We start from the raw sequence: 27,802 nt of genomic DNA, 5'->3' as shown, positions 1-27,802 counted from the left end.
CTTGAATGATTTTATGGTCAATGGTGCTTCGATGCTATTCCGGGTAGCACAAGCATAGCGTGCAGTAATGTTGAGTGCAGACTGCATAATTTTCTCTGTTGGAATCAGTTCAGGGAGTGCTGGTTCGCAATACCATTTTTTGTACTGTTCCAGAACATAACCTAAAAGGTTTATGTATACTAACGTCCATGGCTTATAACACAGAAGTCATTCTTGGAGGAGTAATAACAAGATCACTGGCTAGGCTGTGGATCTTCTTTTTTAAGTCATCAGTGAGATGACCATGAAATGCTTCAAGACAAAGCATTGGTGGTAGTTCGGAAAGCACACAAAGATGGATTTCCCATACATTTTGGAGATCGTCAAGCATTAAAGTTCCAATCATAGATCCCTTCCCTTGACTTTGAACAATAATGTCATCAGGGAACAACAATTCATTCTTAAGGGTCTTGGGGCTTGTTCTTTGCTTAAAGATTAAGAAAGGGTGAAGTTTGCACCCATCTACTGCAAGAGCCAGCATTATCCTTTTGCACTGTTTTTCATATCCTGACGTTTCAATGGTAAAATCTTTGGTCCCCATCCTGTCAAACGTGTAATTACATGTCATATCAAACCAAACTGGAAACTTATCAGCATTGGTTATTTGGCCCACTGAAAAATTCTTCTCTGTCCAAAGTGTTGTGACATACCACAAAAATTCTTTAAGTTTTTCTCAGTATCCTGTGGAAGCTTTTGGCATACTGTTGTAAGGTGTTGTAGAGATAAACCCACCTATTTAATAAAGCAATCAATCCACCCACAGCTAGCCTCAAACTCTTGCCTTGGTATACTAAGAACTGCAGCCACCCCTTTTGCTTTGTTTCCTATTGTGTCGCAAGTCACAGGTTGCCCATTTGTCCTCCTTTCACAGACGGATTCAAGTTTGTCCTTGGACGTAATGTGCAACCGAATCTTATGGGCACCCTAATTTTGAATATAGCATATGGTAAAAATAAGTGCACATTGTTGTTGTTGTTGTTGTTGTGGTCTTCAGTCCTGAGACTGGTTTGATGCAGCTCTCCATGCTACTCTATCCTGTGCAAGCTTCTTCATCTCCCAGTACCTACTGCAACCTACATCCTTCTGAATCTGCTTAGCACATTAGATTTACGTAAATATGGTATTTAGAAATTGTTGGATTGGTCATTTGGAAACCCAAACTGGCCTGCACACTCACCATACTCAACATCTTTGCATTTTCACCTGCAGGGAAAACAAGAGGTCAACACGTAAAAACTGACAACTCCCACAGTCATGAAATGGGCCTATGCTGTGATAAATTGAAATGAAATCCAGTGTGCAGTGTTGTCTGCCTGGAATCACTTTACAGCATGCATTAACACACAGATCAACATTCTGAACACTTAATGTGATGATGATAATAATAGTAATAATAAACAAACAAACTGTCCCAGAGTTACTACATTTGGTATAGTGGGGCAGACATTTGTGAGACCACTTCTCCTGACAACAAGAACAGTGATTTCTGGTGTTGATATCTTGTTACTGGTTGACGAATTCCAGTGTATGTTGTGTCACAGAAATCCATGGGAAAAATCACTGTCAAAGTTCAGCAGCTATAAATGAAGACCTCCATCAAAGAAGGTTGCTTATCACAATTTCATAATTGTTCAGGAAGTAAAAATAATTGCTGTTTTCTTTTAGTACTATTAATTTATATGTTTTATTATGTACGAATACGTGATACAGTATATATTATAGAAAAAGCGACATGTATTTAGCATAGTTTACAATATTTAGAAAGTTATCTTAATTTTTATCTACCTTTCTGTGTAAGAATGTTGCATATTCTGTAAAAGTACTTGATGTAATAACAATGTATATCAAAACAAAACTATTTTCTTTTACAGTGACAAAAATAATAGAGCATTAACAGAATATATTATCTGACATAATGAAATTATACAATGTATTTATTTAGTTCACCACCAAACTAAAGAAAATTAGTTATATACAGGACAAGAAACAACATCAAAGAAAAAACTATTACTGAAACTGAATTTCACAGTGCAGAAGCATGCTTGTAAAGATGTGGCAATATAACAAAGATCATTCTATCGCAAGTTATTCAGCAGGTGTCACATTTCCAGAGTTTTGTGTGATTTTACAAGCTCATTTCTAGGATGACTAGTCAGTCAAGTTCTCTCCCTGAGAGTCTTGTTTAGTGAGATTTTATAGATTAATACAACAGTTTAGGGTTGAGGATGACAATGCAGATCAAGTCCTGCTTACCTGTACAAGTCTGTCATTTCTCCGTAAGTTGTCTACTACAACTGCAATACCTCAACAATCCTGAATCTTAAGTAAATCTATTGTTTACATAAAGCACAACTTGTGTCCAATGACAAAGAAAAGTCTAATCAACAGCACTCAGATGTGATGAAATTAATGTTGGAAAAAAAAAAAAGCACCTGACTGTACTTTTGAGTTGAAAAAGGAGGAAAATACAAATGCAGAAGAAATTAATTATTGTTTAGCACACAGCTAGCTTCCCATCATTCTGTATTGTTCCACTGGGCGGCTCAAGACAGACTTGCATACACTCGCTACAGGCACCTTTTCCTCAGCCACAATAGAAACACATGCATCTGATGACCTGCACAGAGCACTGAAGCTGCATAAGTCATAAGCTGAATGGAGGTACTCCAGCCAACAACTGAAGTGCCAACATTAATTTGGAAGGATAACCAAAAACCAGAAACAAGCCCAACTAGTCGCAAGAAAAGTCCGCAGTACCAAGAGAGAAGCCTGTCAGCTTAACCACAAATAATAATACCAAGTAACTGTACCAGAACTGTAATGGCATGTGACCAAAATATTCATGTACAGACAGAAAGTGACGCCTGCACGTTAGACAGTATGCCCAGTTTATCTGCTGACTTGGAGGCAGTGACTTTGATATAATTAACTCTTCTACCTTCGAATCAATACTGTTATTATAAGATACAAAACTTCTCAGCTCGGTATTTTGTTTCGAGTTGACTTGCAGCATTCATCTAGTTGATAGACATTTTTTTTATTTGTATAAAAGACAAGAATGTTTGTTTACTGCATTTTTATATTCTACTAGAATATGTGTAATGCTCCATTCGTAGCGTTAATGTTGACTGTTGACATAGCCTGAATGAGTGCGCTGTCTCACACATTTTATGATTGATGATGTAATATGATTGACAATGTATTTATATTACAATGTGACAACAGTGACAAATTCATGGATTTTATTATCTGACGCCATTGAGCCTAATCATGTTGTAAATGCTTTTACGAACCTGATGATGGCCCATGGCCAAAGCTGGTTGTAAAGAAATTTTATTAGCAGCTCTTGGTGGTAAATAATGGTGTTCTTCACATAAAGATTCTATGACGAGTCTCCCTGACACCAAATTTGTATGTTATGAGACAATAAAATTCCGATTCTGATAGAAAAATATTACAGGAGGTTGAAGAAGTTTGCTTATAATCAAAATGTTGGGATGGTTACAGCTTTAGCGTGGGAACACTAACAAAGCTGGTAGTCTACATACTGATTCACCGCATTGTCCAGCACTTTTATATGTACCTACGGGTACAAATAGAGCACTGGTTAGGCTGCTTGTCAAGGCTTGGGAGTGCCACTACAAGCAAAACGTTGCATGTGCTCCAGTTGCTCTACAATGTTTCTCACACGATTTTAAAGAAACTAGTCAACAAAAAAGTTTTATTCTTTCGCATCTTATAGCTTCATTCATCATATTCACAACAGACTTCACTACAGAAGCTTCACAATTATATGAGCAATTACATTTCGTTAATAGCCAAGGTTATTGTGACAGAGTGCAACAATAAATAGGAATCGCTGCAAGTTGACATTTGGAGCATGTTAAGTCACACATATCAGTGTATGAAATATAGCTAACATGTTACATTTTTCTTTAAACTTGGCAGGGGATCTATACCTACCTCCTGTCTCAAGAAAATGGATTGTACATAACGCAATTACTTCCACTTTCAGGTGCTAAGGAGACCGCAAGAATGAACTTTGTTGTATCTTTAACAGTTCAAGATATCAAAACAAGTTTTTGGAAAATTTGGAAAAAGCATATTTGTGCCATCTATTGTACAATTTTATGTTTATTCTCTACTGGTTTCAATTGTTACAATCATTTTCAAGCACAAAAACAATGTACAACATTGGATCAACAACACATTTCGGCTATATATGAACTACACAACTGCAGAACATGTATAACTGTCATACCAGTCTGTCTTAACAAAGTCCATATAAACACGCTTTGCCTTGGCACAATTACAAAAACGCACATTTGATGATAACTCCACACATAATAATTAATAACTTTTTGGCAAGTGATAGCACACAAAGAGGAGAGTATCTTGCCATTGGGTAACATGGTGAACATTCTTATCTGCCACAATATATGAGCAACTGCAGATTTTTCAGTAGAATAATGTGATTTTTTAAGGGTCATCAATAACTGGCGAAATGAGAATGAGTTTGCAACAACGTAAATGAAGAACTTAATATGTTTATTTTTATACTGAGAATATACTTTTTCAAAAGCTATTCACCTGGCTAGTCCTCAATTCCTAGCTTAATAAACATGTTTCAGGATTCTGTCACAACTTCAACTTACCCTTTTTCCACTTCACAAAATCATCGTCAGTGATGAATTTAGGGTAACATCTACATTTATCTTGTGGCCATGTTAAAATTTGCTTCTTTTACAAAAAAAAAAACAGTGTGGTGACACTGTGTTAACTCTCACTGTGTTTTGGCAAAAGAAGCATATTTTAACACGGTACCAAGAGAAACATATCTGTTACTCAAAATTAGCCACCGATAGTGCTTTTCCAAAAGTGTAAAAAGAAAAGAGGTTAAGAAATTGCTGGGGGAAAGGGGAGGGGGGGAGAGAAATGACTACTTCTGTTGCACTTTCAATGGAATCCTGTAACCCAGTGTGTACTTAGTAATGTATGGCTGGTACTGAAACTTACAGAAGTAGTCTCTTTCACCACATCAATAACCTGAGAAGTTTGGAAAAAAAAAAAAAATCACAACAAAAAGCACACCATCTTTTTGATCCTATACATGAAGGACTAAACTTGTTCATCTCAAATATCATTTGGTTCATCAAAGATTTTGATAATCTCTTTTCCCCTAGACAAAAGTTGACAGGATTCTGCAAGTCGTCACAACGATCAAAACTAGATGTGACTTACCAAGCGAAAGCGCTGGCAGGTCGATAGACACGCAAACAAACACAAACATACACACAAAATTCAAGCTTTCGCAACAAACTGTTGCCTCATCAGGAAAGAGGGAAGGAGAGGGAAAGACGAAAGGATGTGGGTTTTAAGGGAGAGGACGTCCAACTCTTTGTTTGTCAGGCAGGTCAGATGTTCCCGCCTGAACATCTTTAAACTTACCCACCCAACGATGCACAGTACTCACATCAACACAATCACCATAAACTGCATTCATTCTCTGACGAATCTCCTTTGGGGTGACACCTTCTGCCATCAGGAATGCAATGACTGCACGTTGCTTAAATCGCGTTGACCGACTGTCTGTGCAGGGTTCTATATTTTACACTGTAACAAAACAACCGTTCAATGCTAAGGCTTCCAGCCAACAGGAGCTGTAGAGAAGAGGCTATGGAACAAGCCAGTACCTGCCACATACCAATGCTGCCCACTGTTGAAGAGTTACGAAGGTGGAGGCATTACTTTTCAGTCAACCCTCGTACAATACGTACAAGACAGAACAGTAAGAATGGAAGACTAACAACAAAGTGCTCAGATTAAAAAGGGGTGTAAGACAGGGATGTAGTCTTTCTCAGCTAATGTCCAATCTGTGCATAGAAGGAGCAATGAGGGAAACTAAAAAAAAGTTTGAAGAGTGGGATTAAAATTCAGAGAGAAATAATTTATCAATGATGAATTTATCAATGACACAGCTATCCTCAGTGAAAGTGAAGAAGAATTGCAGACACTGTTGAATAGAATGAACAGTCTAATAAGTACAGAATATGGATTGACAGTAAAACAATGAAAGGCCAAAGTAATGAGAAGTAGCAGAATGACAAACAGCGAGAAACTTTAAGTTACAACTGGGGATCACAAAGTAGATGAAGTTAAGGAATTCTGCTACCAAGGCGACAAAATAAGCCATGACGGATGGAGCAAGGAGGACATAAAAAGCAGGTTAGCACTGGCAAAACAGAAATTCCTGGACAAATGAATTCTGCTGGTATCCAACACTGGTCTCAACATGAGAAAGAAATTTCTGAGAATGTACATTTGGAGCACAGCACTGTATAGTAGTGAGACATGGACTATGGGAAAACCAGAACAGAAGAAAGTCAACGCATTTGAGACGTGGTGCTAGAGAAGAATGTTGGAAAGTTAGATGGATTGATATGCTAAGGAAGCAAAGGAACATAAGGAAATCACTGAGAAGAAGAAGGGATGAATAACAGGACATCTGTTAAGGCATCAGGGAATAACTTCCATGGTACCACAGGGAGCTGCAGGTGGTAAAAACTGTAAAGGACAAGAGAGATTGGAATATGTCCAGCAAATATTTGATGACTTAGAGTGGAATTGCTACTCTGAGATGAAAAGGTTGGCATAGGAGAGGAAGTCATTGTGGACTGCATCAAACCAGTCAGAAGACTGATTACTCAAAAAACTCAAAGAGCCACATCTCATCCCCTGTGCTCACCCTGTCCAAAAACTCTGGATCTGTTTCACAGTGCTCATGCAATTCCTTTTCAGTACAATTTTCGCACAGACTTTCCTCATTTGAAAATCCTCAGTTGAAATGTGGTGAATGATTGTTCTGGGTATTCAACACTCCTCGGGTATTCGACACTCCTCTGCAATCATCCGAACACTTAATCGTCTGTCCTTGTCCACTACTCGATGCACTTCTTGCACCGAGTCATCAGTTTGTGATGTCGATGGGCATCCTGAGCGGGCGTCATCGCTGGTAGACTATTGACCTTCCCCGAACATCTTGTGGCACATGAAAATTGGGCTTTATTTCATTGCCCCGTCACCAAAGGCTTTCTGAAGCATTTCAAGTGTCTCCGCCCCATTTTTGCCAAGTTTCACACAGAACTTTACTGCATAATGCCGCTCCAAAAACTGCTCCATTTTTTTTGCTCAACGAATTTGCAGTAGATATCTGTCCATGAAGCACGCTTTTGCTTCAACTGCCTGCAGGGGACTGACACAGCTCAGTTCCCCGACCAACTTCTCCGGCTGACCTCCACCCCACCAGCCAGCATTGGCATCTACCAAAAATTATTCCTTCCAGGAACTTTTGGGCAGATCTGTTATAAGTAACCAAATAATCAAAACCTTCCAGTGAATAGTTTCCGTAATACTGTTTGTGAGTGCCCGATGTCAGAGCACCGCCATTCTGTCGAAGTACATCAGTCACCTGTCACTCCTAAACAGGCAATGAACATATCATTCATACCAGCTATCAGGCAAGGACGTACCCATTGCCGTCAGTACAGCCACTGTGTGCGGTCCAATTAGATAATATGGGGATGTTCTTGGCACTGGTTCAAGTGGCATCACACCGGCCTCCATTACAGGTAATCTCCATTCTTTGTGTGCACACCCTTATGACAGCAACAGAAATATCAACAGCAAAAATAGTTAAAAATTTTAACTGGCAATACCTTTCTTATGACGAAAGTTAGCTGTAACTGGAAACACCAAAGAAAATGTGTATGGTAGCTCTTTCTTTTTTCTCTGCCTCTTTAGTCTTACAAATGAACTCCCCACTCTGAAAGCTCAAGATTTCTCTAATTTGACTTCTATTTGTGTGTGTTTTTCCGTAGGACTTTCTCATTCCCATTTCGAGGCTTGGCAAGTGATTGTTGTACTTATGTCATACACCGTATTTACATAAAAATTTTTACTCTTTATAGTCTGAATTTATTACTTTATAAAAATAACTATAAATGATGAAGTATTATTATAATTTCTGTATACATCGCCAAAAGCATTTTATAAGAAAATTTAATTCATAAGGATTGAAGCAGACGAAATAAATTAAAATTTGTGCTGCAGCCGGGACTCGAACCCGTGTCTCCTTGCTTGCTAGGCAGAAATGCTAACCATTACACCACCGCAGTAAAATGGTAAACATTGCTGCATGAACTACCTAAGCTGAGTGCCCTCCCCAACACAAACTCAATTCATTTTTCCCCTACATATTGTCACTATTGCCAGGGCTCTACGATACCAGCAAGCACCCCAGCAATGGACGTAATGGGATGCCCTTGTACCATTGGTGATCTTATAATTAAATGTTTCCCTGAGACATTTAAGTCTCTTTTTATTATCTACGATAATGATCGAAGCAGACGGTGGTGTAATGGTAGCATTTCTGCCTAGCAAGCAAAGAAGACCCGGGTTTGAGTCCCAGCCACAGCACAAATTTTAATTCATTTTGTTTGTTTCAATCATTATCGTAGATAATAAAAAGATACTTAAATGTCTCAGGGAAACATTTAATTATAAGATCTATTAATTCATAATGATACACAGCACTTACAGGTTATTAAGAGTAATAAGAATATACTTCCCCAGAAATACAGTGGAGGCTTGAAAAATACCTGGCCATCTCCACACACACACACACACACACACACACACACACACCTGAGGCTTGATATAGACAGATAGATCAGTTCTGTTGTTGACAATATTTGAATACTTTTGCAGCGTCAACAAAATCTATTCAGGTTGAAAGCATGTTCAATAGAACCACTTGTACTACGACAAATAAGCAATCTACAACTGGTGCCAATTTCTTTCAAACTGGTATTCTCTTTTAGAAATATTTTTCAGTACCTGGCCCCATTCAGTCATGTAAGAGGTCCCCAATTTAGATCCTACTGATAACTGTAGATTTAGATTCCTTTTGTTTATTTTGTATTCCTCTTATTAAATTCTAATTAAAATGTATACATATATACTATTGAAAGAGTAAGAAAGAAAAGAGACATGTTAGTATATAATAATGTACAACTACTTACTGCCTTATAACATCACTGGCATTAGCCCAACTTTCAAATGCCTGTTTGTACATTTTGTGCCTGTAGAAATAACCACCTTGGTAAGTGTATGGATAAACATGTTGGTTTGCATAATATGTTCGAGCTGAGAGAACAGCTTCCTGGAAGAGGGCATTGCAAGGAGGTCGTCCTGGTGTTGGACTTACTTCCTCCAAGTCACTCAGATTCCCTGTAATAAAAACAAAACAATATAAAACATCTTGCACCAGAACTCAACCATTTTTAAACCTACAAACATAGAAAATTACAATATTATGAAACAAAACTGCTGGCCAGTACTTATCTTCAAGAAAAAAGTCAATACTGTCCAAAAAACATTAAAAGTTTGCTTTTGGAGCTGACAGGTCCTTCCTCCTGAAGGAGGAGAGAGGGGTATATTGGGGAAGGTTAAAAAGGATGGGCAGATCATTCAGACACAAAGATGAGAGGAACACTGCTGTTGTGACAAAGGAAAACAAAGATTTACTCCTTAATGTTTTTTCTCCAGTAAATGTCAGTGTCAGCTGAGCTGTACTATACACAATCACAATACAAAACACAAAAATAGTTTCTGTGTAGTCTTTGCTTCCTTGTCCACAGCTCAGAAACAAGTTAAAAGATCTGGTGCACAAACATTCAATAAGCCCCCATTTAACATAAAGCAAGAAATAGGGAATCCTTACCAGTTAAAAGGAAAATCCACAAATATCTAGATGCACGGCCTGTTGTTGTTGTTTGGTTTTCATATATATATATATATATATATATATATATATATATATATATATATATATATATATATATATATATATCAAATGAAAGTGCTGGCAGGTCGACAGACACACAAACACAAACATACACACAAAATTCAAGCTTTCGCAACAAACTGTTGCCTCGTCAGGAAAGAGGGAAGGAGAGGGAAAGACGAAAGGATGTGGGTTTTAAGGGAGAGGGTAAGGAGTCATTCCAATCCCGGGAGCGGAAAGACTTACCTTAGGGGGAAAAAAGGACGGGTATACACTCGCGCACGCACGCACGCACGCACGCACGCACACACACACACACACACACACACACACACACATCCACACATATACAGACACAAGCAGACATATTTAAAGACAAAGAGTTTGGGCAGAGATGTCAGTCGAGGCGGAAGTGTGGAGGCAAAGATGATGTTGAATGACAGGTGAGGTGTGAGTGGCGGCAACTTGAAATTAGCGGAGATTGAGGCCTGGTGGGTAACGGGAAGAGAGGATATATTGAAGAGCAAGTTCCCATCTCCAGAGTTCGGATAGGTTGGTGTTGGTGGGAAGTATCCAGATAACCCGGACGGTGTAACACTGTGCCAAGATGTGCTGGCCATGCACCAAGGCATGTTTAGCCACAGGGTGATCCTCATTACCAACAAACACTGTCTGCCTGTGTCCATTCATGCGAATGGACAGTTTGTTGCTGGTCATTCCCACATAGAATGCATCACAGTGTAGGCAGGTCAGTTGGTAAATCACGTGGGTGCTTTCACATGTGGCTCTGCCTTTGATCGTGTACACCTTCCGGGTTGCAGGACTGGAGTAGGTGGTGGTGGGAGGGTGCATGGGACAGGTTTTACACCGGGGGCGGTTACAAGGATAGGAGCCAGAGGGTAGGGAAGGTGGTTTGGGGATTTCATAGGGATGAACTAACAGGTTACGAAAGTTAGGTGGACGGCGGAAAGACACTCTTGGTGGAGTGGGGAGGATTTCATGAAGGATGGATCTCATTCCGCCTCGACTGACATCTCTGCCCAAACTCTTTGTCTTTAAATATGTCTGCTTGTGTCTGTATATGTGTGGATGGATATGTGTGTGTGTATGCGCGCGAGTGTATACCTGTCCTTTTTTCCCCCTAAGGTAAGTCTTTCTGCTCCCGGGATTGGAATGACTCCTTACCCTCTCCCTTAAAACCCACATCCTTTCGTCTTTCCCTCTCCTTCCCTCTTTCCTGATGAGGCAACAGTTTGTTGCGAAAGCTTGAATTTTGTGTGTGTGTTTGTGTTTGTTTGTGTGTCTATCGACCTGCCAGCGCTTTCGTTCGGTAAGTCACATCATCTTTGTTTTTGGATATATATATATATCCCTCCAAACTAGCAGCTCAGCACCTTTCCTTCTAATTTAATTGATTAAACTTGGCTGGCATAAGTGTGAACAGCACTATGCAGTATCTTAAAGACAGACAGAGAGAGAGAAGGGGGAGGGGAAGAGGGAGGGATGAAGGGAGAAGAAGTAGTGTATTACAAATTAAAGGCAAAGAGGAATATTGATAGCATTATTTAAAACATACAACTGTCTATGATTGGGTATATTGTGAATGCACCAAGTATTCAAGAATTTAAGATACTGGAGCAAGGACTATGCAATACATATTTGATGTCACTGTACTGTCACTTATTTCAACTTGAGAATATTTGTAGTGTTGCAGTCTGTAGCTGACCATAATGTTAAGAAAACTCACCAGAACCAATCAATGAAAGCACCATGAAATATTAAGGTAGAATGGATATGCTAGGTTGTGAAGACGGAAGACCAAATCTTTCATGGAGCAGATGATCTGCATTAAAAAATATACATAAAATGTGATTCTAGCATTGAGATATGCATGGTGTTCAAGCATACAGACTGCATGACAGCATCAGCACCATCTGACAACAGCTTCCAAATAGGTTGGCAGTACATCAAGGCATCTACATAAAACAGAAACCATAGAAAGAGTTGTGGTTTCTGCGATAAAATACGTAGACTGGCATATTTTAATGACTGCAAGTGAAGACATGTGAACATGAAGCTGGAGAGAACAAAGTACAAGATTTTATATTTTTAGGGAAAAAATATTTGACCGCAAAGAAATTCTTCAGGCAGAATGAAGCTGAACACTGTAGGTGCCATGTAAGGAAACTGGTATGCAAAATTGTAAGGGCATCAGTGTACTGTATGCAAACTGTCACAAAAAGTTTGACAAAATGTTTAACTGCATTTAGGGAGCATTCAAAGTACAGCCTTTGAAGCAATATGTTTGAAGTTGATATAGAACATAAAACACAACAAATGACAATCAGATTACATCAAAGGACACATGTAACTCACAAGATTTGTAGTATCTTTTCACATATATTCAGACTATTTGACAGATCAAAAATAAGCACTTCCTTAAGTGTCATAGTGGGTTACAGTAAGAATTTTACACACACACACACACACACACACACACACACACACACACACACACACACACCACTGCAGCAAGACAGTTATGAGGATGCATCTCAGGTGGGGTGGATGGGAGGAGGAAGGACACTGGGAGGGGGGGGGGGGGAGAGAGAGAGAGGAGGAGAATGGGGGAATGGAAGGATGGCTGGCATGGAGTGGCAGGATGCACACAGGATAGGACTGTGGCACTGGTGAACTCTGTTGCATACGTTGAGAGTTGCATGTGGCACATGACGACATGAAGGAGTGGAGTGGCAGGGGGAAAGAGAACAATGAGAGAGAGAGACTGTGGAAAGTACAAGTATGAGGGGCTAAAATGAGGTAATCTCATAGTTAAATCCTGTTAAACTAAAATCTAGTGGTCAGTCAGACAGATGGATAATGTGCAATGCATGTGAAGTGGCCACAACCAATGCTTTGGTACCACAAGTCCAGTGCAGTCATGGTAATGAAGGGGGTGGGGGGGTGGGGGGGGTGTTGTTTTTGTGTGTGTGTGTGTGTGTGTGTGTAAGATAAGTGAGAAGGAAAATATAAGGAGGGATATTGGATAGATAATATGAGGGGGGAAAACAGATTTAGTAACAAATGGTGGACAGACAGGAGCCACATGTACACTGAGGCGACAAAAATCAGGGGGTACCTCCTAATATTGTGTCGGACCTCCGTTTGCCCAGTGTAGTGCAACAACTGAACGTGGCATGGACTCAACAAGTTGTTGGGTGTCTCCTGCAGAAAGGCTAACCCATGCTGCCTCTACAGTCATACATAATTGTGAAAGTGTTGCCAGTGCACAAACTGACCTCTTGATTACATTCTGTAAATGTTTGATTGTGATCATGTTGGATGATCTGGGTGGCCAAATCATTTGCTCAAACTGGCTAAAATGCTCCTCATACCAATTGCAAACAATTGTGGCCTGGTGACACAGTGCATTGTCATCCATAAAAAATCCACCATTTTGGGAACATGAAGTCCACAAGAGGCTACAAATGGTCTACAAGTATCCAAACAGCCATTCCCAGTTAATGATCGGTTCAGTTGGACCAGAGGACCCATGTCAACACAGTCTGCACCATTATGGGGACACCAGCACCAACTTGCACAGCAGCCTGTTGACAACTTGGGTCCATGACTTTGAGGGGTCTGCGCCACACTCAAACCCTACTATCAGTTCTTACCAACTAAAATCAGGACTCATCTGACCATGCCACGGTTTCCATTTCTCTAGGGTCCAACTGATATGGCCACAGGCCTATGAGAGATGCTGCAGGTGACATTGCACTGTCAGAAAGACACTTGTCAGTAATCTGCTGCCATAGCGCACTAACCCCAAATTCTGCACATCGACCTGACAGATATGTTCATTGTACTCCTCATATTCATTTCCGCTGTATATAATGCAGTGTTCCTTGTCTGTTAGCAATGACAACTCTACAAAAACACCACTGCTCTTGGTTGTTAAGTGAAGGCCATCGGCCACTGTGTTGCCCGTGGTGAGAGGTAATGCCTAAATTTTGTATTCTCAGCACACTCCTGACACTGTGGATCTCAGGATATTAAATCCCTGAACAATTTCTAAAATGGGATGGCCCATGCATCTAGCTCCAACTACCATTCTGCATTCAAAGTCTGTCAATTCCTGTCATGAGGATAAAATCACATCGGACACCTTTTCACATGGATCACCTGAGTATAAATGACAGTGCCACCAATACAATTCCCTTTTATACCTTGTATATGCAATACTACAGCCATCTGTATATGTGCTTCTCGCTATCCCATAACTTTTGTCACCTAAGTTTATAGTAATGGAAAATTCTAGACAGAATACAAATAACGAGAGGAGTAAATATGGAAACCTCACCCAAGACATGATGCAGTGCCAGTACAATTTCATCAGCTAAGACGATGTAGCCATGCAGGTGCACGTATAATATGCAATTAGCTCTGAAAAAGGACATCATTCGATGCATAGTTTAATGTTCAATCTTGTTTATGTGCCTACTGACCACTCACCAACTTATATTGCACCAAGGACTTTTCATTAGCATAATTATATACTGACATGACTAACTTTTGTCCTATTATCTCATATTATGTTTCCTTCGTTGTTGCATCAATGTTCTCTCTCTATCAATCTTCCTGCACTCCATATGTGAAACAGGAAAAAACCATAACAACTGGTACAATGGGACAATCCTCTGCCACACACTTCACAATGGTTTACAGAGTATACCTGTAGATGTCTCTGGGACAAGACAGGTAGAAGCCAGTAAGATACCAAGACTCATTCAAACTGTTAACGGTAATGAGAGAGCAAGATGGTACACACAGGAGTTTCCAGGCACAATGACAGCCATGATGACAGTAATTGTGTTACGTTGAAAACAGAGTACTGGAACATCACCAATATCCAGAATTTGTATGAGTAATACCTATCACTATCAGTACCAGTCAACCTAAGAGAAAACAAATTATAACACTGGAAAAAAATATAGTCCAGAACTTCTAATGTAAAGGGGTAATTAATGTAAAAAAGAATTTAGGAAAATTCTTGTTTAAGATTGCGTACTCAATTAAAAAATTAGCATCTGCAAGACAAAAATTGGTACAGTGACCTCTAAGAAGCTAATGAATGGTGCTTCTCACATGCTACAAAATGGCAGAGAGATGAAAATTTCTAGCGTATTAAAACTGCACCTGATTGGAACTCAAACCCAACAACTTCGCCTCTTGCGGGCACTTGCTCTACTGACTGAGCTATCCAGGTATGACACGCATCCTGCTTCCACAGCTTTACTTCCACTAGCACCTATCTCCTATCTTCCAACCTTCAGCCATCTCCTACCTCCCTAACTTCAGCTATAACCTAGGGGATTGTTTCCAGAATGAATTATCATTCTGCAGCAGCTCTGTCCTTTCTACAAACAACCCTGCTGGAGGAACATCTGAAACTGAGCATTATGGTAGAGACTGAAAATACTTCTTCAGTTGTAAGGTTTTTTTCCAATGCTTAGACCATGTCTACTAAGGCAGTTTTCTGAAATATCTTTTATTCCAGGAATGCTAGTCTTGGAAAGTATACAGAAGTAGTTCTGTTATGTTTCGAAGATAATAGAAAGGTACTGGTGCAAGTAAAGTTATGAGGGCAGGTTTTGAGTTATGCCTGCTTAGCTGTCAGTAGAGCAATTGTCACCTTTAGGCAGCATAGGATCTGGGTTCAAGTCACAGTCTGGCATAGTTTTAATCTGCCAAAAAGTTTCAAATCAGTGCACACTCTGCTGCAGAGTGAAAATATATCTTGATGTAGAGATATCACAATACACTAATTTAATTGAAAATGCATTTGCAAGTAATTAAAAAAAAAACACAATATGTGGCAGATGCGATACGTAATGACAATAACATAACTTTACATACTCTGGAAACTTTACGAAAATTATCTTCATGTGCAAACAGTGCTAAATGAGTAATGAAATTTTATTTCAGAACAATGTATTGTAGGTCTGTCTACTGTCAGTTAAAAACTAGTTTCTTTTATTGTACAAAATCACACTAAGTGAAAACTTGTAATTTAGTATTTACTACAATAGCAGATGATGTATACATCATATTTCTGGTACTATTTTGATTTGCTCTTAATCATGTTTATTTTCATGGGTTACATTCAATATCCTCAGAGAGTCCTATCTGAAATGGGTCACACATACTTATGCAGTATTCTATGATGGGTAGCATACGTGTTTTGTAAGCAATCTCCTTAGTAGATTTGACTGTATTTTCCTAGTAGCCTACCAATGAACCAGTCTGCCACCTGTTTTACGTACAACTGAGCTTATGGGATTTTTCTATGTCCTATCTCCAGAAACTGTTACACCCTGGCATTTGTATTCCAACTCCAACTGTGAGTTGTTGATACTGCAGTACTAAGATGACAATTTTTTCATTATGTGATGTGCACAATTTTACCTCCTTGGTATACTCACTGTAGAGAAACTTCAAGAAACAGAGATTACTGGATGGAAAACAAAGCGTAGGCTACAGAGAGTTGCTGAATGAAATGATTTTGGCTGTGAAGATAGCAATGTGTGATGCCTTCACTGACTACCACAGCAGAATATTGTCAAATGATATTTCACAACATCCAAAGACAATCTGATGGCATGTAAAGGCTGCTCGTGGCACCAAAGTTAGTGTTCAGTCTCTAGCAAATAAGAGAGGAACTGAAATTGAGGGTAACAAGCAAAAGCCGAAATGCTCAACTCCGTTTTCAAATGTTCCTTTACAAAGGAAGCCCCAAGAGAATAGCCCCAATTTCATACTCCTACCACTCTGCAAAGATGAATGAAATAAGTATTAGTGTCAGAGATGTTGAAAAACAGCCGAATACATTAAAACTGAACACAGCTCCAGGGCCCAATGGAATCCCTGTCAGTTTCTATACTGAAATTGCAGCTGAGTCAGCCCCTTTTCTGACTACAATTATCGTAGATTCCTTGAACAAAAAACCATGCCCAGTTCTTGGCAAAAAGCACATACCACCCCCATCTACAAGAAGGGTATTAGAAGTGATCCACAAAACTACCATCCAATATCCTTAACATCAATTTGTTGTAGAAACTTAGAACATTTTCTGAGCTCAAACATGATGAGGTAACTTGAACAGAATGACCTCCTCAATGCCAACCAGCATGGATTCCGAAAACATAGATCACGTGAAACCGAACTCGCATTTTTCTCACATGACATACTGAAAGCTTTGGATCTATGCAGTCAGTTATATGCTGTATTTCTTGATTTCGAGAAGCATTTGAATCAGTACCACATCTACGCTTATTGTCAAAAGTACAGTCACATGGGGCATCAAGGGAAATATGTGTTGGCAGAAAGGTCACAGCAAGTTATCTTGTATGACGAGTCATTAACAGACGTAGAAGTAACTTCAGGTGTGCCCCAGGGAATTGTATTTAGACCCTTGCTATATATGTTTTATATTAATGACCTTGAAGACAATATAAATAGCAACCTCAGAATTTTTGCAGATTATGCAGTTATCGATAATGAAGTACTACTTGAAAGAAGTTGCATTAATATTTAGTCAGGTCTTGATAAAATTTCGAAGTGGTGCAGAGATTGGCAACTTGCTCTAAACGTTCAGAAATGTAAAATTTTGCACTTCACAAAACAAAAAAACGTAGTGACCTATGACTATAATATCAATGAGCAAGGTTGGAATCAGAAAATTCATACAAATACCCAGGTGTAGTGATATGAAATGGAATGGCTCAGTCGTGGGTAACGCAGATGGTAGACTTTGGTTTACTGGGGAAGCACAATCAATCTACAAATGAGATTGCTTAAAAATCACTTGTGCGACTAGTCCTAGAGTAGTGCTCAAACGTGTGGGTCCTGTACCAAATAGGACTAACAGAGGATATTGAGCATATACAGAGAAGGGCAGCACAAATAGTCATAAACTATCCCAAGGAAGTTTCAAGAACCGGCTTTAAATGATTATTTTAAAAATATACTACAATTTCCTACGTATCACTCACTTAGGGATTGTGAGGATAAGATAAGAATAATGATTGCACACATAGGCATTCAAACTATCATTCTTCCCACATTCCCCAAGTGAATGGAGCAGGAAGAAACCTAATAACTGTTACAATGGGACGTACCCTCTTCCATGCATCTTACTGTGGTTTGCAGAGTACAGGTTGGTTGATTCGATGAAGGGAACCAAAAGCAAGGTCTTCAGTCCCATCAGATTAGGGAAGGAAATCAGTCATACCCTTTCAAAGGAACTATCCCAGCATTTGTCTGATGCGATTGAGGAAAATCACGGAAAACCTAAATCAGAATGGCCTGACGCTGGTTTGAACAACCATCCTCCCTAATGCAAGTCCAGTGTGCTAACCACTGCACCACCTGGCTTGTTTTGCAGAATACAGATGTATATTTAAAGCAATTTTCTGATCTCAGTGCCACTTTGAAATCTTATCAAAATCTAACTGAATAATTTTGCAATTTCTTTTTTTCAGTTAGTACTTCATCATAAACAACTGCAGCATCTGCAAAAATTTTGAAGTTACTGTTAATATTGTCTGTCATGACATTAACGTGCAATATAAACAACATGGGACCCCAGCACACTTCCTTGCAGCACATCTGAAGTTACTTCTACATCTGCCGATAAACTCGACATCCAGGACAACATTCTGCGTACTCCACATCAATGAATAAATCCTTAATTTTGTCACAAATTTCACTTGATACATCATACAGTTCTGTACTTTTGATAGCGTGGTACTGAGTCAAATGCTTTTAGCAAGTCAAGAAATACTGGACTTACTTGACTGTCTTAAGTCATCATGACTTAAAATGAGAAAAGCTTGAGTTGTTATTTTACGAGATCTATGTTTTCACAGACCATGTTGGTTGTCACAAAGGCAGTCATTCTGTTTGAGATACCTCATTATATGCTAGGATTTTACAGCAGAGGGATGTCAATGAGATTGGACTGTACCTCTGTGGATCGCTATCCTTGTTGTAGATGTGTGTGATCTGCACTTTCTTCCAACTACTGAGCACAGGTGTCCCCCCCCCCCCCCCCCCAAGGGAAGGGGACCTTATTACAGTTGAAAAACGGGAGTTTCAACTGCCAATTCTATACAGAATCTGGTAGGAATTCCATTGGACTCTGGAGTTCTGTTCAGTTTCAGTGATTTCAATTGTTTCTCCACACTATGGACATTAATATCTACAGCATTCATTTTGCAGTAGTACAAAATTAAATTGGGGTAATATTCTTACATTTTCCTTTATAGAAGAACATAACTTTGATGCCAATGGCAACCTTCATCTTTGATCAGAATTTCTTCAGGTTGTGTGAGAGATCTTCCAATAATATTCTTCTACAATAGTCAATGAAGGAGTCACTCATTGTCTTCTTGACAATAAAATGTGTTTCATTAGGATCTCTCCCTCTATTGCCTTATGCATTGTTTTACACCTATTATGCTGTAGTCTCTGTTCCTTTACTAGTTTCTTTACAGTGAATGTATACTATGGAGAGTCCCTCACACCTGAACTTTTCTACTAGATATCTATCTAACCAGTGCAAGGTCAATCACCCTTTTGAAATCGAGTCATAGTTTTTCTACATGGTCCAGTACCGAGCTAAATGTTCATAGTTCTTCACTCTGACAAAACATTACACCCTCTTTAACTAATTTGCTGAACATATAATTCCTTCTACTTGTCTTAGTTGTCCTTTGTACTTTGGTAAACACTGTTACAACAACTGCCACTTGCTGTTTCATACCAGATTCAACATGGACATCCTCAAAGATGTCAGGTCTATTAAGTTGCCATCAGATCAAATATGTTTCCATCATGACTGGTCTTCTAAATTACAGAACACATTTAAAATTGTTTCACAAGATGTCTTGCAACCTCACCACTTCTACCAACTGACTCCTGGATGATTACAGTCTTCTCCAATGATGACAGTATGACTGGGGAACTTACATACAATGAAATGAGGTTTTCTCTAAGGTTTCTGGCTACATCTGGGTATTGGTCTGGTGGTCAACAGCAAGATAAAATTGCAAGTTCAGCTTCAATTTCTTCCAATTTCTATCTCAATGGATTTGAAATCCTTGTCGACTGCAACAAATACACCACCTCCATTTCCAATTTACTTACGCTTCTGATACACATTTTAAATGTCCCCAAAATTCACACTGTTTTCAATTTCGGCTTTTAACCAGCTTTCTGTACCTAAAAATATTAGCTCCACTGCTTTTCAGAAGCACTTCATTCTGAAAGCTTTGGCAGTTGAACAATAGGATATTAATACTATCACCTATGGTGGCCATATCTTTGGCCCTTACTTCAGCGTTTACTGCAGCTACCATTATTTGGACTGACGGAGAATCAGTTACTCTAAAAAAAATGCCTTGTTTGCAGCCCACACATTGTCAGCTATCTGCAGCCTCTAATGTATGGTTCACCACTGGCGTATTTTGGGGGACCATACAGTTCTCAATCCTATGGCACAAGCCTAAGTAGTTGCACCCAAGCTCGGCATAGAACCTTCTAAGTTGCTGGTTCAAACCTTACACTTGATTTTTTTTTACCACAATCAGTTCTGAGGAAAATTTTGTAGGTTTTGAATTTCTTTCTAAGACCATGAGCAATGCTGCCCTTTCAAACCTCTCTGTCAGTCACTGGAATGGCCCCTGTATGTCCTCAGTGCCAAGACAACGGGCATGTGCACCACAATCTGCAGCTGGATGCACCCTGTTCACTTAACGGCTGATGCAACAGCCTCTTCAACATGTTGAATGAGCTCTCTAGGCATAGATACTGAGTGCACATGATGATCCATCCCAAACTTTGCTGCTAATAAGGGGTACCACCATTCACTGTATATTTGAACTGCCAATAATTAACAGACCCCTCCTCTTTTGAGTTTGCCTTTCCGTGACAGAGGGCACAGCAAGTATTTGAACAGGTGAACACCAAGTGTTATAGTTACGGGTTCATTCAATTTCAAGGGGATGATATAATGATTTGTGCACCACCATTTCTCTTGCAGACACCATAGTACCAAGATTATTTTTCGGACCAAAATAAGACCGCTGAAGCATATAAAACACCATTATAATAGCCCATATAACCATCACATGCCAGGGGGCTCTTGTGATATGTGACCTCCATTATTTGTGGGTACACTGAATCATGTTGCACAAGTATATATGTGTATTCTGTTATCAGGTTGTTACCTTTCGCTCTCCATAAGTTATATCTCACCATGGACTTACCATTAACAGATTCACGTGAAGATACATAATGTTAAATAAATTTAACTTTTCCATAACAAACATGTAAGTCTGCATTTTTCCTGGTGTTAATTTTGTTACTGCAATCTTAATGTATACTACTGATTACTACCTGTGCTTCACCCACGAGCTATTAAATAATAGCGTATGTGCATTAACAAAAAACAATTTGAAGTGTTCAAGACAAAATGTCAATCAAGGCGGAATAGGTATTTTCTAGTAGGCCTATAAATAATATAGGGTAAAGGATACCAATCCCAAATAGCAGAAGTGTGGCATCACTGACAGGCACATACAGAAGAGAAAGGAAAAAAAAAAAAAAAAACCACACACACACACACACACACACACACACACATACACACACACAGCTATCAAGTTTTCTTTTCTTTCTGTGTGTGCTCATCAACAAATCAACACTTTGATTCCGCTATTTGGCCTGTGGTCTTGTTTGCTCCTAAGTTATTTACATTCTGAAAGAACTAAAACATTCTTGTATAAGCAGAGCTCATGATTGAGGTTTATGATATTGCTACACGGAGCTAAGACAGTGACCTCTAATAGCAATACAAGTCTGCTGCCTCACAGAATTGCTTTTGAAAGCTTTTGCTTTTGGTGCCTTAGTTTTATTTGCAAAACAATGGTAATACATCTTGTTTACAGCTTTTCAACTTAGTATGAAGTTTCAAAAAATTTACACATCTGACACAGATTAAACGATCAATCACTGGAATGTATCACAGCAGTGAAAGCTACTTTGCTGAAAATATTAACTTAAATAAATGTATATGTAGCTTTATGGAGGTGAGTGTAATTTCCCACAAAAATAATAACCTTCACAAAGCATTGGGGGCTCATTGCAATTTTCCCCAATAAAAATGAAATAAAATCTGCAACAAGAAAAGGAAGGAATCATGCATTAGCACCCTACTAAGAGCTTCCTCGGCATTCATACTACTGATTCACAAATATCTAAATCTAGATGGCCAGCTGGGGATTTCAACTCAACTCCTCCTGGTTTTAAGCCAATACTTTGACCACTGATCACATGAAATAACATAGAACAGTTACTATCTTGTTTTGTCCATGTTGGCCAGTGACCATGAAACACTGGAAAGGACAAAGTGAAGTAATTACCTGCTTGTCACTTTTTATTTAAAAGATGACTGACAAAAATGACTGATTCATCTCTCTTCTGTAGAATTTGTTGATGGGTTGATTACATGTTTGAAGTAATTACCTAATGCTTTCCAATCCCTTAAGAGGCAGTCTCACTCATAAACATAAATCGCAATTTAGGCCTACCGTACATAAATCATTCCTAAAAATGTGTTTCTTCTCACAAGTAGGTTTTAACAAGTACTGGCAAATCACATTTACATAATCACTTACAGTAGATCATATTAGAAAACCAGGGACCTCTTTTACTTCACCAACTACATCTACAAATATGTTATGAAACAGTGCAAGACACATCACTGAGCATTGTACATAACACACTGTTTTTCATAATTCGTAGATACAAAAGAAACATTCACTCACCAAGCGCCATTGGATAATGAGACAAATGTCCCAGATCATACAATAACCACAGCAGTTCTTGTTGTAACAAAGCTATTTCCATTGCCTCTGTGGTTGGACTAAGGCTAGGATTTATTGCTGAGACTAAAGCTGCAACTTCCATTGGCCTAGTACATATCACAGGACGTCCATTTACATACAGCCAAGACTTTGATCCAATACCAGGTCCAACTGGTTGCCCTCGCTTGTCTTCATTCCCCTTACCTACAACATTTAATTAAAATGACAACTCTAGCCTCACAGAGAATTCCACAATTCTCCGTCAATTGGTAACACGCCATTTAGTGTAAATTGACGGGTTACTAGAAGAAAATAGTCGGAAAATGTTACTGCACGAGGTGTCACAATTCATCTACTCAATGCGGAATTTTGATTAGTTTATAGTATGTACGAAGGTAAACACTTACCATGCCACGTAACTTCGGCTGTTTCTTTTCCTCCTTCTCCAAACACAACCCAAGCATGATCTTCTGACAGAGCTAAGTGGACGTCACGAAATCCAAGAACTTGACAACCGGCAACCACGGCGAATGCCACTCCAAAACAATCCAGTTTGTTTCCTGTAAGTAATAATGTAAACATCTAACACATTTCGCAGTGAAATGTCACATAAACAGAAACGTTCACCAGTAACTCACCCGTCAAATAACTGTACAAGCTCTGCAAGTGCGCCCTATCCTTATAATAGCTTCGTGTCAGAGAATTCCAAATGACATCAGACACTTTCTTAACTAGCTCCCGTGTAGCAAATTTTGTGAGTCCATATAGTGAAAGATCGACTGCGCCTTTTATTATAGCGTTAAACTTTGAATACAATGCTTCCACAATGTGATATTCGACAGGAGGCAACTTGAATTCTGTAAAATTTTCGGTCTCTTTCTGCGCCGATAATGCTCGATTCCATGTTAATGAATTTTCAACAGCTCCAACAATAATGGATAACAGTGCTAAATCAGGCTCGTAAGAACTTTCTAATTGTTGTTTAAATAAACCGACAATTGAAGAAATATCTTGTAGCGGGAACTGTTGCCGATCAACTTCTCGAAACCCCGCCATGTCGCAGTTACGCGGCATTATAAACTAACGCCGTGTCATTCATAAATGTACTAACACCTCATTGTTTAGTGACAGTATGTGTATCTTATACTCAGTACATTCATTACACACAACAAATAATTTTTTTAAAGTTTATTTCGGATATTGCAGATTTTCAAAAGCCACTGACTAGCGTAGTCCCTTACGCACTTTCGAGGTCAAGGTTAAAGTTAGTACATTCGTCTGTTGTCAAACATGCATGAGCAGAGACGAATCCCTTCTGTCATCCGTAGACTTCTTGGCGCTCACATATGATACCAGTTTTGGGTTCAATAAGTACGCTATAAAACTTTCCTTGGGTCTCATGGAAAATTTGAATATGTACATTTAATTGTGTAGAACAACAAATGCGTCTAATACAGTCAAAAGATCGTCGACCCATATATTTACCAACAAACAGAATAATATCTAATTCTCAATGTATTAAAAAAGATATCGCGCAGCAGCTTTTTCAGCATGTGCAAAAACGTAAACTGATGTCATCAGATCAGCATACAAAGAAACCTCTTCTTCATAGCTGCCGTAAGGCCGATTCACACTAGACAGAATGGAAGAAGCGTCAAAACATTCTACTATGACCCATCAATGAAAACTAAAAGAAATGATTGCAAAGCCGGAAAAAATTATGTAGTCCCAAATTTTTGTGCACTTACAGGAGGCAGTGCTGTGAAGAACATACTGAACATCGTGATTCCTGGGATGTGTGGGTGGAGATGGGAAATGGGAGGGTTTAAAGGACAATTCACACTGGCCGTCATGCCACATCACGTCCTGTCCGGTTAAACTACTCTGTATTGCATTTAAAATCGCGACATCCACACTGCCCATACCATTACGGCACCGTCAGGGTATCTCAGGAAGAAAATTTTGATGGCTTATATATTCTGTCCTTTGTTGATCAGGGACTCCAAAGCACATTTCCTTCCGCTACACAGCCATGCGCACATCTCCATATTTCCTTTCCTCGTGATTTTCGTGCTTGATATAAGTTGTGTGTTGTTCGTTATTTTTGTCATTTCTTATAAATTTTCTCGTTATTTCTTTCGTTAATATTTATAATGAAATAATTAATGACGAAAGATTAACCGAAGCTGTAAGACAGAAGTTCGAATTGTATGACTCGTCTACTAAATTACTTGTCTTCTGCTATACTTATGAAGTGGAGTTTTATTCACACCGGTACCGTATTTAATATTTTACAGTGAAATGGATTGCAATGTAGCTGTAACTTAAAAGTGAAAAAAGTGCCTAGGGTAGGATCAGATCGATTAGTAAGTGGAATTTATTCTTATCTTGTTAGGCATTTGTAATGTTTCATAAAGAAATGGACTGAAGCCTTAAGATATTACAACAGTGACAAAATGAGTTTTTTGCGATGTATATGTCAAATAACGTATTAGAGTTATTTTCTTAAATATGTGTCAGTGGGAGGCTTATTAATTGTCAAGTAGCACTGTGGATTGTTTGTGAAAATGTTTTACAATAATCAATAGTCAATACTTACGTGGTTTCACTAGCTAACCCCAGTACAAATAAGGCACTTGTAGTATTAAAAGCTAAATACAAGCCATAAAGATAACCTATAAAGCTTTAAGGGAAAGATATTGAGGGAGATAAGGTTACTGCACAAAAATTTGCACTAGATTAGCAATTAAACTTAAACAAACCAATTTTTCACAGGAAATGATGGCAGCTCATTACGCTATGTTCCTTTGAATAACTAATTGTCCAATTTGATGTAACAAATAAAAAAACTGGTGCTTCGACTTTTGAAAGTATTTATAAAATGCAGTTTCCCCTTCCTTGAGCTCCTTGTATAGTGCATGAAACTCCCATTCTGTACCACGTAATGCTTTTTCTGAACCCACATTTTTTTCTGCGTTGTTTTGCACTTCTGTCTTCCTTCTCTACTATTCAAGATAACCCTGCAATCTGCAAACCGTTTGAGTCCAATAAATGTCATTTTCATGCAAATGTGGACTCCAGCATCCACTTATATAAGCTACCATTGTGCACGTGCACTTGGCATGCCCAGACACATGAAAATCATCCTGTGAAGATCGCAGTACCAGTGAAAAAAAGGTTGAGGACAGAGATCACTTGTCCTGAAATGACTTGATATGCCCTAATGTGATGGGCAATGACTGTACACCCGTATGTGACGTTGCCATGACGTGAGGGTGCCGTGAAGCCAGTGTAGCTTGGCTTTTTTGGTCAATTTTTTATGTTTTTCTCGAATAACTCGAGAACTACGTCTTCTAGTGAAAATTTTTTACAGTACAAAATTAAACTATATTAAATTACCAGCAGAAAAGGTCATATACATTTTTTTCTCTAGGTTTAACAGTTTCCACTTTGCAGGGAATGGGAAAATCGCACATTACTAAAATAGTGTTTTAATGGTACAAAATTAATATTTATTCTTAAGTACATTGGGGCAAGAATAAACATTAAATGTGTGTACCACATGTATGTGCTGTAGAGCTGTATTAAGGGATAAATTGTATTCTTTTGGTATGACAAGCAGAAGAGGAGCGGTGGAAGTGGATTTGTGGGCGAAGGCAGTTTACTGGAATGTGGTCATGCTCTTCCTTCTTTCATAATATGTGAACTGAAGAGCGAGCAGGCGATTCCCTATTCTCTCTAACACCCCTTTGCCAAAAGAAGCAGCTATAACGTGTTCTTCTGCAGTGTGCTGTGCCAGCCGGAGTAGCCGAGAGCCGGCACGGTAGCTCAACGTGTTCGGTCAGAGGGTTAGCAGCCCTCTGTAATAAAAAAACTGAGCTAATCGATCAACAACGAACTTATAAATGGATGTCTTACGACGTCCGCCCCGAGGAGATGCAAAAATAAAAAATAAAATAAAAAAGCCGATCTAGGGGCTACAGTTTGGAACCGCGCGACCGCTGCGGTCGCAGGTTCGAATCCTGCGTCGGGCATAGATGTGTGTGATGTCCCTAGGTTAGTTAGGTTTGAGTAGTTCTGAGTCCTAGGGGACTGATGACCTCAGACGTTAAGTCCCATAGTGCTCAGAGCCATTTTTTTGCAGTGTGCTGTGACAATGCACAGACTTACCTGGGCAGTGTTGATTTTCCACAAAGTCCGTTACATCGACAAAAGATATGAGCTACTGGTAACACTAATATAAGAAACACCTAAATCTTTACACACTGTTCTACGGTGCTAGAAAAGAAATTGATTTACCTCGTCCTGTATGGTAAGTGTAATGTAACATTTTTTTCCAGAAAAGGCAACTTCTGTCACGAGTGCTGCTCGGTTTTCAGCTTACAGACAAACTGTACCTTCCCAGCATTTTCTATCCAGTTGTCTTATGTGACTAAACAAAATAACTTCACTGATCTTCTGCTCACATTGTGGAGCTTGTAACGATACATGTATCATTACCACCCTGTATAAACTGTTCCATTCCAATAATATACACTCCTGGAAATGGAAAAAAGAACACATTGACACCGGTGTGTCAGACCCACCATACTTGCTCCGGACACTGCGAGAGGGCTGTACAAGCAATGATCACACGCACGGCACAGCGGACACACCAGGAACCGCGGTGTTGGCCGTCGAATGGCGCTAGCTGCGCAGCATTTGTGCACCGCCGCCGTCAGTGTCAGCCAGTTTGCCGTGGCATACGGAGCTCCATCGCAGTCTTTAACACTGGTAGCATGCCGCGACAGCGTGGACGTGAACCGTATGTGCAGTTGACGGACTTTGAGCGAGGGCGTATAGTGCGCATGCGGGAGGCCGGGTGGACGTACCGCCGAATTGCTCAACACGTGGGGCGTGAGGTCTCCACAGTACATCGATGTTGTCGCCAGTGGTCGGCGGAAGGTGCACGTGCCCGTCGACCTGGGACCGGACCGCAGCGACGCACGGA

At 39.4% G+C, this 27,802-nt stretch overlaps 1 protein-coding gene and 1 non-coding gene across 2 annotated transcripts in view; both read right to left on the bottom strand.

Moving 5' to 3' along the window:
- LOC126194926 (menin) overlaps positions 1-23,868 on the bottom strand; it is a 45,105-nt gene extending 21,237 nt beyond the window's left edge. Inside the window, exons 1-4 of the mRNA XM_049933305.1 lie at positions 23,451-23,868; positions 23,220-23,372; positions 22,774-23,016; positions 9,120-9,327 (exon numbers count right to left, since the gene is read on the bottom strand). Of these exons, the coding sequence (XP_049789262.1) occupies positions 9,120-9,327; positions 22,774-23,016; positions 23,220-23,372; positions 23,451-23,868 (1,022 nt within the window). The remainder of the gene's footprint in view (positions 1-9,119; positions 9,328-22,773; positions 23,017-23,219; positions 23,373-23,450) is intronic.
- Trnaa-agc (transfer RNA alanine (anticodon AGC)) lies at positions 8,141-8,213 on the bottom strand. The gene has a single exon. It is a non-coding gene; the product is annotated as a tRNA-Ala (tRNA).
- Positions 23,869-27,802: the final 3,934 nt, after the last annotated feature.

Source organism: Schistocerca nitens, chromosome 7 (assembly GCF_023898315.1).
Source record: "Schistocerca nitens isolate TAMUIC-IGC-003100 chromosome 7, iqSchNite1.1, whole genome shotgun sequence".
In the NCBI taxonomy this organism is placed as follows: Eukaryota; Metazoa; Arthropoda; class Insecta; order Orthoptera; family Acrididae; genus Schistocerca; species Schistocerca nitens.
This window is presented reverse-complemented; position numbering and strand designations above follow the sequence as displayed.